Source organism: Ictidomys tridecemlineatus, chromosome 3 (genome assembly GCF_052094955.1).
Source record: "Ictidomys tridecemlineatus isolate mIctTri1 chromosome 3, mIctTri1.hap1, whole genome shotgun sequence".
Classification (NCBI taxonomy): domain Eukaryota; kingdom Metazoa; phylum Chordata; class Mammalia; order Rodentia; family Sciuridae; genus Ictidomys; species Ictidomys tridecemlineatus.
In genome coordinates, this window is record NC_135479.1 from 212,294,225 (window position 1) to 212,312,294 (window position 18,070).

The window sequence follows — 18,070 nt, forward strand, 5'->3', positions numbered from 1 at the left end:
TGACATTTAGTTTAATTCTTAAATTTGAATACAAACCAAAAACTTATCAAAGATTAAGGCACATCCCTTTTATGTTACTTTGATGAGGTACTAACTTTTATATTTGGTTCTGCTGCAAAGTAAGATAATGATGAGAAACCCATGAAGCCACCGAGTACTTAGGAAAACAGTAGTGTGACTTTTTAAAGATGATTAGGGCCTCCGAAACTGAGCTTTGTTTTGATGTCCTGGGTGGCTCTTTGATGAGGAAATGAATTCCCAGGAGCTGTTGGGGAAGCTTAAACATCGGTTTGATGTTTCCAGCTGGTTTTCTGAGGGTGACAGGGCACTAAACATTGCCTTGGAATTCTAAATCGTGTCCCTTGGGAACAAGGGGTCTGGTGCCTTGATGGAGTTATCTTCTGAGACGTCTGACCCACTCACAGCATGAAGATCACCTGAAGCAGTTATATTAGATTGTGCAACTGAGTCCAAGTTCCAGACACATTCCAAATGTGGGTCCCCTTTGGGAAAATAGAAGAAAACACCCCACAAGCATTCTCCAGCCATGGGGTCAGCAAGTGAGAAGACCACTGGGGAAAAGGGGCAGGGGTCCGGGAATCTGAACCACTCTTCCACACTTCCCACAAACAGCTCAGCCTCTTAGGATCAGAGATCCCTGTCAAGAGGAGAATACCTGGCAGAGAAGCCAGGATGTGAATAGAGCTAGAGGAGGGAAACCTTCCCCACTTTCTATATTCTTCCATGAAGGGCACACCTGTCCACCTCTTCTACCTGTGCTAAGGACACAATCAGAAATCACCTGCCCCTCAGCTTGGGGCTGTCACTCTCTGGTGCGGGAGGAAGATCAACTCAGGAAGCACCAAAATGACACAGAGCTCCAGATTACTGCAGACACCATCAAGAAGTTCCAGGTTTTTCCAGAAGGGCCAATGGCGGGCTTTAACTTCCTGGAGCAGGTCTCAGAATCCAGCCCTCCCAACATCCTGGATGAAGCTGTGCGACCTCTGAACCCAAATCCGGGTATCTGCACCTGTCCACTGGTGTTTCCCTCCTGCCGCCCAGGTGGATGATGCATCACCTGCAGGAGGTACTCGTGTGCTTCCGCCTCAGAATTCAGACCAGCGCAGCCAACCTCCATCCCCACTGTCTCATCTTACGCATGCATTTGGCAAAGGTAACACGACTCTGAATTTCCTTGCATTTTTAAAACATTAAGGAAAGGAGCATAAATACATTTGGGTTGTGGGGAGAGAGGCAGAGAGAGATGAGCTGAGAATTTCTGCGGCCAGCTCACTGGAACACAAAGAGTTAACTCCTGGTCCCTAGGACCAGGTGCTGCCCAATTTGCCTGGAGGAGAGGGGAGGGGCTCCTTCTCCCTGGAGCCTTGCTGTGGCAGCTGCCAGAGATTGACGGACTGCGGAGGAGCGGTGCATCAGCGTCACCCCTGTCACCATCAGCAGGAGAAGCGCGGCTCCTGGAATGACATTGGAAGGTCAGCCAATCAGGCGCGGAGCTGCCACCTCCAAGATGCACACCCTATACCGGGGGCTCCCTCGCCAGTTTGGAAGGGGGTATGCAAATACACCCTCTGCAGATGCGGTGGCTCCCTGACACCTCCTTCTCCTTCCAGTGCACCTTCTAGGGTGAAAAATACTGCTGTAGACACAGTCCTCCTTTTTACAATTTAAAACAAAGACTGCCAGACCGTTCCTGGCCTGCCTCAGCCTCTGCATGATTCCTGTTTGGACAGAGAGACCCCAAGACATGGAGTCTGGGCGCAGTGAACTGGCGAGATGCCGGGCGGCGTCCTGGGGGAAAGCCCCTGCACCTGTGCCAGCGGTCCTCCCTCGCAGGCGCCGCTTTGCCTTCTCTGCTGAAGGCTTGCTGCATGAGTCTTGCGAGGTTTGCCGCCCACTAGTGTCCTACGGCGGGGACACAATTGACATGCAGGTATCACCACCTCGCCATCTCCCGGGCTGACGGTGCTGGCCACCAAGGCCCAGCATGCACTTCAGCGCAGCAGTCAAGAAGCAGCCCCGCACGACTGTGTGCGTGCGCACGCAGCCCCAGGGCCCCTGCCAGGCGTGGGCGAGGTGGACCAGTCCACAGGAAAACCAGGGTGCCCGGGTGCTCATCCAAAACTATCCCTAAGTGTTCTGTCTAATGCAAAACATATTCTTCACCGTCTATTAATTATTTATGAGCCATATTCATAATCTCACCCGTTAGTATTCAGCTAATTTTGCCAAATCTTGAGGCCATAGATTTTGGAAACACAGCCACTTGAGAAACCAATCGTTTTATTTTTACAATACAAATTCCCAATATCCTACTGTGTTCATAGGTCTTTATAAAATGACCCCTCCCTCCTCTTTACATCAAATTTCAGTGTACATTGAATTGAGTCCCTCTCCAACACAGTCAATGCACCTTATTTATCAGGAACACATAGATGATAAAATACTTTGCCAGCTACCTGGAGATCCAGGCCTTCAGGATTTAAACTGGAAATTTTGAGTTAAAATTATGTGCCCTACCGGTAGGCAGTATTGCACCCATGCTGCCTGGTGATTCACTGATTGCCCAAAGTCATGGCAAACCCTGGGGAGGCACCAGAGTAGCACTGGAGAGTCAAGAAGGAGAGTCAGGTGGGCTGCCATTTATTAAAGGTCTGTCTGGCATTTTGGTTTCCTGTAGAGGGCATCTTGTAGGGCCATGCAGCTTCCATGAAAAGGCCTGGGAATTTCAGATGAACCATGAAATTCTGAGGGAGAATTTTCATCTCAGATGAGGGAGACATAACATGGTTTACTAACATGCATTCATGGAAATTAAAGAATCACCTTCAAAGCCCACAAGGTGCATCTGTTCTTACAAAGGTCTGCTTCTACCATTTAAACACACAGACACACACAAGCCAGCAAGCATGCAGTTCCCTGCCAAGTGAACTGACCATGTCCACAGGTGCTGCACATTCCCTGTGTCCTTGGTGAGCACCCCTTTACTGCCATCACCTCGCCCTATCTCACTGACACTATGCCTGGGGCCCCCGAGGGCAGGATGCAGCAGACCTCACAGTCCCCTGGCTCAGGAAAAGACAATGTCAGGGATACATGTGAGTGTTTAAAGCAGAGGTCAGCATACAGCAAAGATACCTTCTACACTGCCAATCTGACTATTCATCCCTCTGCTTATCTACAGCCCACCTATGCTTTTAACAAGAACTGTAAATTCCAACAAATGTGATGCAGCAAGATGCCCGTGCTGAGAAGGCATGGCGTGACGTGTGGACGTGTGTCTGCACGTATGTGTGCCCCTGTCCCTTGCACTACATCAGAATCTCTGGTGTGAGTATTTTCAAAGCATTGCTGAACAAGTTGGCTGCTTTAAAACAAAATTGCTGCACCTTATCTATCAGGTGAGGTCATCCATCAGACTTTAACCCATGAAGGGACTGGTCTCCACTTCTGGGTTCTGCCCGAAATACTCGGCAGCTTGCCCAGCAACCTTGATTTTATTAAGAAATAAGTGTCCATCCTATGACATCAGTAAAAAGGATGTTTATGTCTACTATTAACATGCAGATGTAGTGAGGGCTTATTTTATTAGGCCCCCAAAATATCAAACTGCATAACCTTTTTATAAATGAAAAGATTTTTTCAGGCATTTTGATGTTTGAGGCCTAGCAATAAACAGTGTAGGTGTTAGATTCATAGGTATTTATCACACACATTCAGGCATTTCTCAATATTAAGGTAGGTCAAAATATGACAGTTGTTGTCCTCTCTCCCCCCAAAAAAAACTTCTCCTTTTTTTTTTTTTTTTTTTAGTCTCCTTCTGTAGATAGGAACCATTTATGTTCACGTGTTTGAAATAGTCTTATGAACAGGCAGCATTCCAAACCGGGCTCTTTTCTTATTTTGAAAGGACTATATATTTCATGATCCTTTGCACAGTATTTATTGAACATCATTCCTTGAAAAGCTCTAAAGCTGCCCCACCAAATGAAAGAGCCAGGGCTCTACAATAAGCCTGTTTTTTTTTTTTCAATGCTTGATCATATAAAGAGAGAGCCATTTTTATATGAAATAGTTTCATAACCTTCATAACAGGATTAGAACACACAACAGCAATGTAAACTATTCATTTGCATGAGCTGTTCATATCTATCTTATGTTGTGTGACCCATCTATGTTCATTACAGTAACAATGATTAATTATCCATGTTAAAAGTTGAAGATAATACAGGACTCGGTATGCATGTACATAAGTAATCTTTGCGTATGTTTTCTATATTGTAGAAGAATATTCAGGTTTCATACAATTGTATCACTTCATATTATTCTTTTTTGTAATGTTCTTAGTTATGAAATGCTGATTCGAAAATACCATGAACATGCATAGCATCTCTGTGTCAGAGACCATCATACATTCTTCCGCACCATTTTCATCATGTGTAACTTGAACTGAAAAATAGATACTGCTTGGGAACACTTAGAAGCACAACGTCTCCCACCATCCTGAAATATGTACTTCTCCATGGGCTGGAATTCTCATTTCATCCTACAACCCAGACCTTTCCAAGGAACCCAAAGATGGTCACCCTGACAGGCCGTCAAGGCTTGGTGGCTTTGGCACACATCTGTGAGCGCCTGTGTGTTCTCGGCAAGTTCACATTAGCACAGAGGCAGGAAGGCGAACTCCTCTAACCCATCACTGCATGCTCCCTAAAGCAGATCTATCCCCCAAGGTAAATTCCCACGAGGAGACAGCACAGGTATAGTGCCCTCTGGGAAAGAGGGGTGTCATGTCAGAACTTGTTGCAATTTTTTTCCTGCAAGGAATTCTCAAAATGAAAGTTTTGAACATTTTGCTTTGTGTTATATTAAAGAGGGAAATGCCATTTCAATCTTAATTGGGGAGTTCCTTCTTCATTTAGCTCTATTTTAGTTACATTAAAAAAATACTGGACAACATATATGCATTTCCTTCAGCTTATTGGTGTGTTGGTGCTTTAAGCACCATCTAGGCAGAAACCAAAAAAAAAAAAAAAATGCTCTCCTTTTCAGCCAGGGCTCAAGCTTCTCTGTGCATCTTCCAAGAAAATCTTAGAGCCTTCCTTTGATTTTCATATTTTCTCACAAGAAGCAGATTCCTTCTCTTCCCTTCCCTTCCTCTCCTCTCCTCTCTCCCCCCACCCCCTGGGTAAGGGATTCTGCTTAATGGTTTAATTTTAACTGTCAGCAGGTTATACATTTTATGCAGATGTGTGTTCCGAAATTTGAAATGGGAATTCAAGCTGTAGCTACTCCCAAGCAATGTCAAATGATGACAATCCCCTCTCGTTCCCACATGAGAGGAAGCCATTCATACATGCAAGTTCATATTTACGCGGTGACAGGCAACCTAAGGTGCCTTCACACTTCCTAATTGGGTCTGACTCAGTCAAGAGCAATTGCTTTCTAAATCCCAGGAAGAAAGCACTTCAAAATGTAATTTTGGCCGGTCAGGAAGAAAGAAATGCTATTTACAATATTCACTGATTTCATTTTTACAACTATACAGGTGTTTTTTTAAAAAATTCGTCAACATTTCTGATGATGTAATGCTTACCAGTGCATATTGTTATATATACCACAGTGAGGAAGATGTAGTACCAAGGGGATGGGGGGCACGGAATGAAAGATCTTTCTTAAAGCCTTCATAACTGCTGGAGATAAATTGTAGCAGATTTAAAGCACCTGTTCTAAAGGCTCAGGAACGCTTTGAATCTGAAAGCAAGCGTTCTTAATTGACCCCTCCACCTGCCCTCACTTGGAATGTCGTGTCCCTTTTCCAGCTGTAAAATTCAAAGTGGCGATCTTCCCCTCTCTCCTGCTTTCACCCAACCTGGTTTATTCTGAATGAGGAGCTCTCTAGTACTGGAGTTAGGCTCTGAGCTGTCACTTGGCTAGGTGAGCTCCTTCCAATGATTACAGAGCAATTTCTACCCGGCCTCTCTTCCCTGCCATCTCTCCTCTCCAGAGCGACAAAAATATTTTAAAAATAAATAAAAGCGTGAAAATTTAAACACGGGTGGGGTAGAAAGGGACAAGATTTCACCCATGCATCCAACCGCCACCCCCCACCACCACCACCATGGTCAATTACAAGAAATGAAATTCATCACAAACCGAAAGGCTCACCATTCGCGAAGCTCTGGAACAAGGAGAGGGCCAGTATCCACATGCCCCTGCTGCTCCCCGGCCTCCCGCGAGCCAGCGAGCCACGCGCCGGCCTCGCCCCCCGCGCTCCGCCGGCCCGCTCCGCTCGCCGCTCGCCACCTGCCCGGGGGCCGCCGCCCGCCCGCCGCCCGCCGAGGACGCGCCGCCGGCGCCGCCGCCGCTGCTGCCGCCCAGCCGCCCGGGCACGCGGCGCGGCCGGGCTCTGGGGCGAGGGCTGCGCTCCGCGCGCTGCGCTTCCGCGCACCTGCTCCCGGGCGGCCGCCGCGCCCACTGCCGCGGCCGCAGCCCAGGTGCGCCGTCCGCTCAGGGGGCCGCCGGCAGGTCGCCAGGTGCAGGCAGCCGCGGCCGCGGGCGTGAGCTCATCCCGGGCACCGGCGCCCGGAATGCGCAGCGAGCGGCCTCCGCGCGCCAGCCCTCAGCCTCCGCGGCCAGGCAGCAGGCGCGCGGGCAGGCTCATCTTTCCCCGCCGCCGCCGGCCTGAGTCCCGCCGCTGCCGCCGCCGACCTTCCCTGCCTTCGAGCCCCGGAGCCGCGCGGAGGCGAGCCGCCCCCTCCCCTGCTCTGGCCGCTGGGGCGCTCTGCAGTCTTAAAGCAGCAGCAGAGAAGCGCAGCCGAACTGGAGGCAGGACCGGCGAGAGCGCAGCCACCACACAGTCACGCACAGTCATCAGCATGAATTTCTTAGAGGCTTAAATAATCATTTCAACGGCCGATTATTTTTAGTTATTTTCTTGCTGGTTGCTAATAAGATATGGTCAGGGGTGACTATTCCGGAAGGTTGCCAGCTAAACAGAGGTGACCGTGAAATGTTAGCAGTTTTTATAAAATGTGCAGCTGGATTCAGATTCCGTATTTACTCTCAGAAAAGTCCAGTTCATTTGCCTAGAGGGAAATGCTGCCTCCGAATCCTGGCTGCTACTGTAAAAGATCTCTATGATTTCATCGGCTAATTTTTAATTATCTTCAATACATCCTAGAATACAAACACAGCAATTCTAATCTTGCTCTCTGAATTGTGCATAAAAAGCTGATTGAAATTGCTGATAATTTGTGTGATCCCAAACATGTAACGTCTTCCACATTAAAGAAATAATGTATAACATGTTCTGAATGTTCTGCATGAGGTTCTTGAAATCACAATAATATTCTAATAGATGCTCTTAAAAGGGCGTATATCCATATTCCATTACTTTGCAAAGTAATGACCTATGAGGATGGAATGCACCCCAATTTAACATCCAAGAAAGAATGCTCAGAGCCCCAGCAATAGAGACTGCAAAACCTTTTGGGGGAGGCAGGACACTGGGAGGTTTTGCAGGAGATGAGTGGGCTTCCTAGGCTCTGGCTCTCCCCTGCCTAGGCTGCATGTGCCCCCCCCCCCAAATTACACACACCTAAAACAGCTCACAGAATAGCACAGGAAAGCAAATGGTAAGGCAGGAACAAAATGGTGCTTTACCAGGGTTGGGCACAAGATGGCCAGGCCTGTGTACTGGGAAGGGTCAGCTGAGCGGGTGAGGCTATGCTGGCTGCCATTGCTCTGCATCTGCAGGTGATCACGTGCTGCCGCCCACTCAGGCTGGGCCTAGACCCTGCTGTACCACAGGGAACCAGTGTCCTCTGGCTTTGCATGCACCGGGTGTTTACTCCCTCTCCATTCCTAAATGCAGCCCAGGAGGCAGGCGAGGGGCCTGATTTCTAGTCTGCATCTAGCTGATCTCCCAAGCATTCGATTCACAAATTCTTTCCTGCACATGAGCATCTGCAAGGCTCAACCCAGCCCTGGTTAGGTGCTCAGGCTCTGGGATGGACACGCCCAGAGGCAGTCTCCACTTCTGTTTGATCTGGGGCTCAGGTATGTCCCATGAGCCTCATCTTCTTCATGTGCAGGATGGAAAGGATCAGAGTCCTACTCCTGTGGCTGTGAAGCTCTGCAGGTTGAACCTAGCACACGAACATTGTGGTCAGTGATGCTAGACTCCTTACTGATTTTGGGGAGTGGGGATGCTTTCATAATTTGGGGGGTCAAGTCTAAAATGAAAATGGAGGGAAGCTTTTTCTGCCCTAAAGCAGAAAACTGTCCTTTCTTCTCCAGGTTCTTTTGACCTGTCATGAGGTCTTTGATTTGCTATTTGATGCTACCCTTCCTTGGGCCTGGGGAGAGTCCAGGGACTATGCAGCCCCTGCAGATGCCAGGGCTCTGCCAGTCAACTCTGGGAGCAGGTGCATCCTCCGACTGCCAAGTGCTTCTCCAACCCCCACTTGACCTGGGCCCTGGGTCAGCCCAGGTGGAGTGGGTAGGGAAGCACTATCCCATACCCATAGGACATTGCTCCAAGGTGACAGGAGGTGCCCAAGGGAATGTATCTTTCACCCTGGGAAGCACTGTGCATCTGGATCTGAAGTGGGCCAGCGACTTGAGCCACTTGTGGAAGGTGCTGTCACATTGCTACCCTGGGGTGGGGCAACTGTGGGTGCCAGGCCTCATCCTGAGATGCCGGGTAACACATGCCCAACCCTAGTCCTCCGGTGTGCAATCCCAGAGCCCCCTGCAGAGGGCAGTGAGCGAATAGCAGAGCACAGACCTCCTGCTCCAAAATGCCCTGCCAATTTGTTAGAGAGCAGCAGCTACTGGAGAGGAGGAGCATGGCTAGGACTTGGGAAGTCACAAGGTGGGGCATGGCCAGGAGAGACCCCACCCAAAGATGGCCTCCCCCAAGCAGGAGGTACAGGAGGCAAGGCACACGAATTCAGGATAATGTGATTTAAAATGCCAGATTGAAAGTGTGAAGCTCTATCCATCTGAAGTTCAAGTCCCTCTAAGCATGGGGCCTGGAGGGACCCAGCGCCAGGCATTGGCCCCACCCCAGGAAGCAGCCTGTTGTGGTTTGCTCTCTAATGTATCAGATTAAAGATCTAGAATGGGCCTAACCTGCACACCAGACTCACTTCCATGTACTTAAATAGCATTCTCCATGGGAAGACATGCATATCCTACCAATCCCTGATGCCCACAAGCCCAGGCACTCATTCCCAATGGGTGAGGTGTCCCAAGGCTGGCAGGTGTCATCACCCAGTAAAGACCTGTGGACTGGAGGGGAGATCTCTGCCTCAGGCAGGAGTGGAGGCTGCCCTCAGATAGGCCCATGTAGAGCACTGTGGAAATTCAGAGGTGAGAGTCAAGCACTCCTACGCCCCCCTTGGAAGGAGATGGAGTCGCTGGGTTGAGTGTCCAGGTCCAGTGAAGATGTGAACACATGGAACTGAAGGGAGCAAGGGGCAGTCTCCCCACGCCCCCCAGACTGCAGGACAAGCCAACCTGATGGAACACGTGAGGCTGGAGGTGATGTCCCCTTCTCTACTCCTAGACCCCACAGATGCACCTCTGGCCTGAAGCAGTTCCATATGGAATTGCCCCATGTCCCATGCTGGTCTCCTTCAGCACAGGGTCAGGTCTCTCACAGGAGAGACAGCCCATGGGGTGGCTCTGGGCCCACTGCACCAGGAAAGAAGTGACGCATGTTTGGGGGCCACATCATCTGAGGTCCATCATGGGCTCCTTTCCCACGTCTGTTGGAGGACCAGGAAGAATTGTGTTCTGGAGCGTGGGTCCTCCGCAAGGACCGGGCGCTCTCCGCAGTCAAGAGTCACTCCTGGGGAGCCTCCAGCCACCAGGCACGTTCTCCACCCGGGGTCGGGACTGGGAGGACGTTCCACGGGCACACCCACCAAGGAAGCTCATCCAGCTGTGCAGGTAAGGTCAGCCTGCCTTGCACACGTCACCTTCACTGGTGTGAAAATACAGAAGTGACACGACCCGGGCCCTACCAATCTCACTGTTAGTGGAAGATCCAGTGGCAATTATGAGAGTGTGATGAGATCAGTTGTGTCATCAAAATCTGACACATCCAATTCAGGTAAAAGGTGTGTGTGTGAGCCTGTGTGTTTCTGTGCCTGTGTCAGTGGTGGCTTTGTGAGTTTTCCTGTCTGTGTGTCGTGTGTTTGTAGTTGGTGTCTGTGTGTATCTCTGATAGTGTGTTGATTGTGTTATTCCTATGTGTGTTTGTGTGTAGTGTAATTGCACATGTGGTTTGTGATTGTGATTCTGTTTGTGTGTGGTTTGTGTGTGTTCCTGTGTCTGTGTGTTGGTGCATGGCTTCTATGAGTGTGTGTTTCTACTTGGGTGTTGATGGTGTGATTCTGTGTGTTTTGTGTGTTTGTGGTGGGTGTGTATTAGTGTCTGCATGAGTGTCGCCTCCGTGTGTGGGTGTGTGTGGCATGCAGGCTGTGCTCAGGGAAGGTTTCCTGGGGACTGGGACCGTCCTCAGGACTCTGTGGCTTCTGCTCAGGGAAGCAAGGCCTCCCAGGATAGGGCTGGGCGGGAGGCAGTGGGCAGGAAGCAGGAGAGTGGTGGAGGGACCGGCAGGAGTCTGCACTCGTTGATGAAGGCATGTGCCCAGCACTGACCTAGGGTAAGCAGGTAGGTGACAGACAGGACTTGTATCTTGGAACCATCCCCTTTGAGGGACCTGTGGAGAATGGCCTTGGTGGCGAGAAGGCTGCAGAGAGACCTTTAGGAAACTCACTGCCATGGCAGGAGCGAGGGCACTGGGCTGTGCACTGGTCTCTCCTGGTGTTAGAGGTCCCTGGAGCTGAGATGTCCAGGGCCTGGGCTTCCCAGGACAGCAGGAGCCAGGGCATCCTCAGCCCAGCCGTCCACAGCCATGCACAGCCCTTGGCAGTGTGTCCGGCTCCACATCTTCTCCAGGCCTTCCCTACCCTGCTTCTTCCTGGGTGGGCAGCTGGTGCTGGCTTTGTCCTCCTGTCTCCTGATGAGGAGGCCTGGGCTCGGCTCAGCAAGTTCAGCAACAGCACCCTGCCAGCTGGGGGCGGAGTGTGGACCCCACCTGAGCACAGCGCCACAGGCCCCCGGGGGGACAGCCCCTTCTGAAGGCAGGGAAGTGGACAGGGCATGGAAAGACACCCCCAGCTCAGGGGTCCATGATGGACACCTGTGTGGACTGCCCACAACAAGGCCGCCGTGCTCTCTCAGGTGCCATGCCCTTCATCAGGTCCTCTCCTGCACAAGGTCCAGTCTGCACGGCCACAGCGTGGCCTTGCAGTGTGCGTGTGTGCATGTGCACCTACACACACACACACACACACACACACACACACACACACAGAATCACAGCAAGCCCTGAGCAAGAGCCCTACTGCCTTCCTAACTTGCAAAGGGTGGGACCTGACCCCTACCATAGTCACTGTGCTCCCCTCCAGTCCTCCATGATGCTCCTGAGCACACACCAGACAGGTTTCCCAGGTTTCCCACCAACACACCCACATGTTCTCTCTTCCCGCAAATGCGCTACGGCTCACCCCACGGCCGCTGAACCTCTTCCTGGCTTGTCCACCTGTACAGGAGCCGGCGTCCTGTCTCCCTGTTCCCTGCTGCATTCCTTTTACCCAGAACAAAGCTCAGCATGTAGTAGGTGCTCCGCGAACATCTGCTGAATGCTAAGAAAGAAACCAGGTTTTCAAGAGAAAAGTCATCGGAGGCTGGACAATGTGGCCCTTGGTGACACCGTTCAGTTTACTCCGGGGTGACGTGGGATTGATATAGTGAGAAAGGACACCCAGATGGAGTGAGGGTAAAGAAAACTTCTTAGATGTCACATCAACTTGCACAAATACCTCATTAAAATAAATATTTCTCTCCTTGGCACTGGAAGGTGGCTTGCTGACTGGCAATATCAGGGGGTATTTTTAAATGGAGCTAGATATTGAGTTGAGGGATTTCAATTATAAGGAAAGGTCCAGGTGGAGTTTATATCTCAAAAGCTCAGAACACTTCAAGGGGACACGTGGCCTGTGTGGAGAATGTGGAGCGCATGTGCAGCCCTGCAGCTCTTGGGGTGTGGTTGTAGAGAGGAGGGGTGTGGGTCTTTGGCTCTTGGTTGGTAGGTGGGCTCGTCCATTCCCTGAGACTGTCTGGCTTTCCGTCAGAACTCTGGGAGGGGCTGGGAGGGCGGAGAGAGCAGCCCAGATCCACCTGGGGGCCATCTCCGTGGGCTCCACATTCCTGCCTGGGGTCCTTTCACTGCCAGAGGCTGCAGGCTGCACCTCTCTTGGAGAGTCACATTTGCAGAATCCCTGCAGACCTGGAGGCTGGGCAGCTCTGCCTGGGACCACCTCACAGGAGGGGCCTCCCAGGTCCAAAGGAATTATGGTTGTCACTTGACACCCTACCCGCATGGGGACAGGTGGCAGTGTGGTAACAGAATGGGCCAACAACCCAGGGATCACTTTGCTTTGCTCTGTGGCTTCCTGGGAAGTTCATCAGGCACCAGGGAAGAGAGCTCTGCCGGAAAGCCAGACAGGCTCAGAGCATGGAGGAGCACACCTACAGCTAACAGCCACAGACCTCAGCACCACGTTCCAGAGGCAAAGAAAACAAAACGACCCACAGGCCTGAGAGGAGCCTTCACTGCACCGAAAGCTAGAAAACGGAAAGTTAAATAACAATTAGATCTTGCTTCCCAACCAGAGATAGAGAAGAATCAAGAGAAGTGGAAATGTTGCTGGGGTGCAGACACTGATGGGGGCAGCTCAACGTTCCCAACATGTTTCTTTATTTTAAATGGACTCTGGCAATATCACCCATGAAAAAAGGGGGAAACACACTCTCCCACTTAGCAATTTCAGTCTTAGTCATCTATCCCATCGAGGTAAAAAATAACCAGCATTTAAAGCTACATGTATGATGCTGTGCACGGAGATACACCTTGCAGAGATGAAGGAAAGAGGGAGGGAAGAAGGGGAAGGAAGGGGGAGGGGTAGAAGGGGCAGGGGGAGGAAGGGGAAGGAGGAGGAAGGGGGATGGGGGAGGAAGGGGCAGGGGGAGGAAGGGGAGGGGGAGGAAGGGGAGGGGGAGGAAGGGGGAGAGGTTGGAAGGAGCAGGGGGAGGAAGGGGCAGGGGGAGGAAGGGGGAGGGGGAGGAAGGGGACCCCCATGGAGAAGAGTTTTGGTGGAAGACTATAGAGGGACCTTTAGAAAACTAGCTCCAACTGACAGCTAGTTGAGGAAGGGGAGGGAGGAGGAGTGGGAAAGAGAGGGCAGGAGAGGCGGGGGGGGGGGGGCAGGGAGGAGAGGGGGAGGGGGAGAAATGGGGAAGGAAGAGGCTTGAGTGTTGGTCCCTCAGAGAGGTTACATTGTTGAACATACAATCTGGGAACACTATAGTCACAAAAAACATCAGTGATGTGAGCACATTTGTACCATATTTAGTTGGGAAACACAGGATGCAGCATGGTATACGCTGTGTCTGAATGCTGTATACTTTTGAAAACAAACCAAAATCTGTTTCTCTGTGTGTGGGGGGGGTCGGGGGTCTGAGTCTCTCTGGGGTGGAAAGTGCCCAACATCCAGCTGTGAACATCTGTTACCTGATTGGGCTGAAGTGGGGAGAGAGTGAAGAAAGAACAGAGAAGATAGCTGAAAGGGAAAGGAAGGCATTGACCTTGGAAGCCCACGGTTGCCTCCACCTCACTGTCAAACCCCACTGCCGAATGGAAACAGCTGGGGCGGCTGTCTATCCGAGTTTTGTCGGCTATTACTGTTGCCGGGTTGTTTGGCCCTTTCTATTTTCTCTATTAAAATATCTCAGATTAAATTAAAATCAATGAAGAAACGAGATAAAGTAAATAGGGAGTGTGACAAGGTTTGAGGTTTGTGTACCAGAGGAGCAGGTTCTGCGTGCGCAGGCTGGGCCCGTGTCCTCCGGGCTCTATGCTGATGGCTCAGGTCCTGCCTGGGGTCCTGGTGTGCACCAGGCAGAGGGAGGAGCTCGCTGCCTCTGCAGCTCTGGATCCACAGCCCCGCCCTTTCCCTACTGTCACTCCTGACTTGTCAGTCTTCCTGGGAGTTTCTGAGCAGCCCAGGGGGCCCGTGTTTCATTGTGCAGCCCCCTCAGCACTGGAGAGGTGTCGGATGAGAGCCCATTTAGATCTTCTCTCCTAGAAATTCTTACACAAACTGCCACATCTATGAGTCAGGATTCTCCAGAGGAACAAAACCAGTCGGATCAATGGATCCTGTTGCAGGACGTACTTGGGAATCAACCAAATAGTCACGGGTAGAGAAAGAAAGGGTCAGAGATTGATTATGAGGTCTTGGCCTACATGGTCACGGACACGGAGAGTCTCAAGTTCTGCCATCTGCAAGGTGGAGACCCAGGCAAGACGGCCGCGAGACTCGGTGGCCTGGGAATGGGAGGGTCTGAAGACAGAAGAGGATGCCCCAGCTCGGGCAGTCAGGGAGAGGTGGGGTTCCTGTGGACAGATCAGATGTGGCCCACCACAGTGAGGAGGGCATGTGCTTCAGTCAGCCCGCCAGCTCTGACGCCAATCCCAGACACACCTGAGAAGAGTGCTTGCCCGCTCCCTGGGCGTCCCATGAAAGGACCGTGTTCATTTCCCACTCCCCTGCAGAAGGGTGCACCCCAGGGCACAAACCCCAGAGGGTCAAGGGCAGAGCGCATGAGAGGAGGCAGAGGGCTGCTTCCTGGGCTGACTTGGAGCAAGGCCTTGGAGAGGAGCATGGCTCAGGGGGTGAGGGGCTGGGTGGCTTTAGAAGGAAAGGTTCCTGGAGAGCTGTGCTTGGCGAGGAAGGTGGAAAGGGAGAAGGAGGCCAGACCCAAAGCCCCCGCCGTCCCGCCCAGAGTCTCTGTCCACCCCCTCACAGAAGCACTGTGTGCACCAGCGAGGCGAGAGCCGAGTCCTCTCAGCTGAGGAAAGCTCACCAGAGCAACCCCGAGCAGGGCTCGCGGTGCATGATTTAGCAATGACCTCTTCCCACGATTTCTATGTGATTTCGCAACATTTCAGGAAAAGTGTTAAAGGGGAGCTCTCAGCATGTGGAAGGTGTTTTAACTTCCTTGTTACTATTTCCTAGGAGTATTAATGGCTAGTACTCCAGGGACAGGAATGAAGGAAGCCATTCATACTAAATCATACTGACTGCCTAAGCTGGGAGTAACCTTTGCTGTAAGACAAACGTCACCTCTTCCACCTTCAACAGAGTCTTTCCAGAGCCAGTGGGAAACTCAGGGTATGATCTACACTGTGACATCTACTCATTCACATAACAAGGATTGTTGAGTCCTACTAGTGGCTAGGGCCAGAGCAGGTGGGATACATCAGCAGGACTCTTCAGGCAGCCTGGCACTCAGTGTGTGGAAACTAGACTCACTTCACATTTCTGTGAGCAGCTCAAGGGAGAGAACTGATGAAATGCTAAATATTTGCAGCCTGGTACTGTCTTCACAGTTCTTTTCTAATGCAATTCACTACCATAAAATGACTAGCCGTGCCCTCTGTAAAGATGTTAGGGGCTAAAGAGTCATTTCAGTGATGTTTACAAACTGGACATGAATAACTGAAATATCCACTAGCAGGATAGCAAAGTGGTTGGTGAATTGAAATCATGGCTTCAAAAACACTCGTGAGAATGGGAAGTTATACTCCATGCATGTGTGATATGTCAAAGTACATTCTACTGTCATATATAACTAAAAAGAGTTTTAAAAAGCTTCACATCAAAAAACAAACAAACAAAAAAACACTTGTGAGCACAATTAAGATAACAGATAGGCGAAGATGCCGCTACTCCCTCACCAGTGTTGCCCCACCAAGTTCACATGAGTGTGTTCAGAAGGATTCCCAAGGACCAAAATCAACACAGCCATCGCACAGAAGATGGGAACGAGTAATAGAAAATGCTGGGGCCGTGAGCTTCGAACCACTGAAGAACTGCTAAAAGAGCCGCACCTCGTAACCACGTAGAGGGTGAACGTGAATGCATTTTCTGAGATCAGCAGTGCCCTAAAAGGAAAAGAAAAAAGAAATCTGTTCACTGCAATACAAGGTTCCCAGGTATTTTTAATGATGTGAAAGTTGGACTTCCTGTTACAGTTGTCCAAGATCCAGCCTGTGATAGACGCACCTATTGGATTTTCCTTTAAGACTTTTTTTCTATTTTAAGTGTTCCTCCCTATTTTAAATTGTGGGCACTATTTTTACAATTTGCTGTGCTCTGCATTTCCAATACGGGACATTTAAGTTGTTGTACAGGGGTTTTTTTCGAGAGTTCTACTTTGCTTTATGCTTTCTTTTTCATTTGACTCTGGAAGTGCCTCATCACAGTTGGCTGTGTGCACATGTGGGCAGATGTGGAAGCCCTCCATCCCTGAAGACATGTCCTTTTGTACTTCTGCATCTGTGAAAGATGGCAACTACACATGCGGTGGTGGGCCATGTGGATTGTGATCAGTCTTGTCAACAGACTCAGGTCGGCCAGGTGGTCCTTCAGGTGCTCACAGGTATGCACATAATTGTGCACATAATTGCCAAGCATTGTTATAGGCATTTTGGGTTTTGACCTACTTCTTTATCAATACAATTCATTTGCTGATAACTCTTATTCTCATGTCACTGTCATTAGTATATCTGAGGGTTTATGCTTGCAAAATATCTTTCTTATTTTATTGTGTGACATGGTCAATGAAGTACTATGTTTTTATGATTCTCAAGGAAAATGCTGTTTAAAAATGTAAATATACGTCTTTTAAGGATTTTTAAATTGTTTTTTCCAGAATTTTATTTTCAAGATGTTTAGAATTAGGGATTTTAGCTTTAGGAATTTTGATTTGGGAGGAATTTCAAAAATATGGCATTTGAAATTGAGTCTTTGGGGATGGTGGCCCCAATTCCTGCTAGATTTCTTCAGAAACCTACAGCCAGAGAATTTCTCACAGAATAGCTAAGCCCATTGTTTTACATAATAGCTTTGACACAAAGAAAAATACCCAGAAGCCAGGTGAAGTGGTGCACACCCATCATCCCAGCAGCTCGGGAGGTTGATGCAGGAGGATCACAAGTTTGAGGCTAGCCTAAGTAATATAGTGAGGCCCTAAGCAACTTTGTGAGACCCTGTATCAAAATAATTAAAAAAAAAAAAAGCAGGGACTGGGGTTGTGGCTCAGTGGTTAAGTACCCCTCGGTTCAATCCTCGGAACCCTTGGTACAAAAGGAAGGAAGGAAGGAAGGAAAACACCCAGTAGATTATCTCTTACAGAACCAAGCAGGTTCTGTAACCTCAACCAGTCACAGGGTCCTGACTGCAGGCTGGAAGCCATTCTGAATTTTGCATTTAGATGTTACAATGTCAGGATACGTTTGCTGTTTAGCAACCTCAGTTAATCAATGTTATTGAATGCTGTTTGTAAGCATAAAGTAAAAACAAATAAATAACAAAAATATGAAATTTTAAGTTTGTATAAACATGGGAACTGCCGTGCTTTTTCAGATCCTGCAAATATATGAGTTGTTCAGGCTTTTGAGCTCTTGGAGGTCCCCGCTGGAGTTCAGTTTGGGCAACTGTGGGTGCCCAAGGCCTGCTGTCAGTGTACCCGGTTCAGCTGACAAAAGAACAAGTGAATTGTTTAGAGACAGCTCAGCTCATCTGTTTCCACTCTGAAATTTTCATGTGCGTTTCTTTTCTTTTCTTTTCTTTTTTGGTACCAGGAATTAAACTCAGGGTACTCAACCACTGAGTCACATCCCCAGCCCTGTTATTCTTTTGTATTTTATTTAGGGTCTCACTGAGTTGCTTCATGCCTTGCTGTTGCTGAGGCTGCCTTGGAACTCGCCATCCTCCTCTTTCCGCCTCCAGAGCTGCTGGATTACAGGCGGGCACCACTGCACCCGGCTCGTGGGCGTTTCTTAAGCAGTTTAGTATGAACTTAAATCTTCTCTGGCCACCAAAACTGGGGTCTTGGTCAGTCC

The 18,070-nt window shown here is 49.8% G+C and overlaps 1 protein-coding gene across 8 annotated transcripts in view; it reads right to left on the bottom strand.

The window, feature by feature from the left end:
- Positions 1-6,325, bottom strand: part of Dscam (DS cell adhesion molecule) — a 660,878-nt gene extending 654,553 nt beyond the window's left edge. For all 8 annotated transcript variants that reach the window (XM_021725291.2, XM_078044665.1, XM_078044664.1 and 5 more), the window contains exon 1: positions 6,190-6,325. In XM_021725291.2, the coding sequence (XP_021580966.1) occupies positions 6,190-6,232 (43 nt within the window). In that variant the 5' untranslated portion in view covers positions 6,233-6,325. The remainder of the gene's footprint in view (positions 1-6,189) is intronic.
- Positions 6,326-18,070: the final 11,745 nt, after the last annotated feature.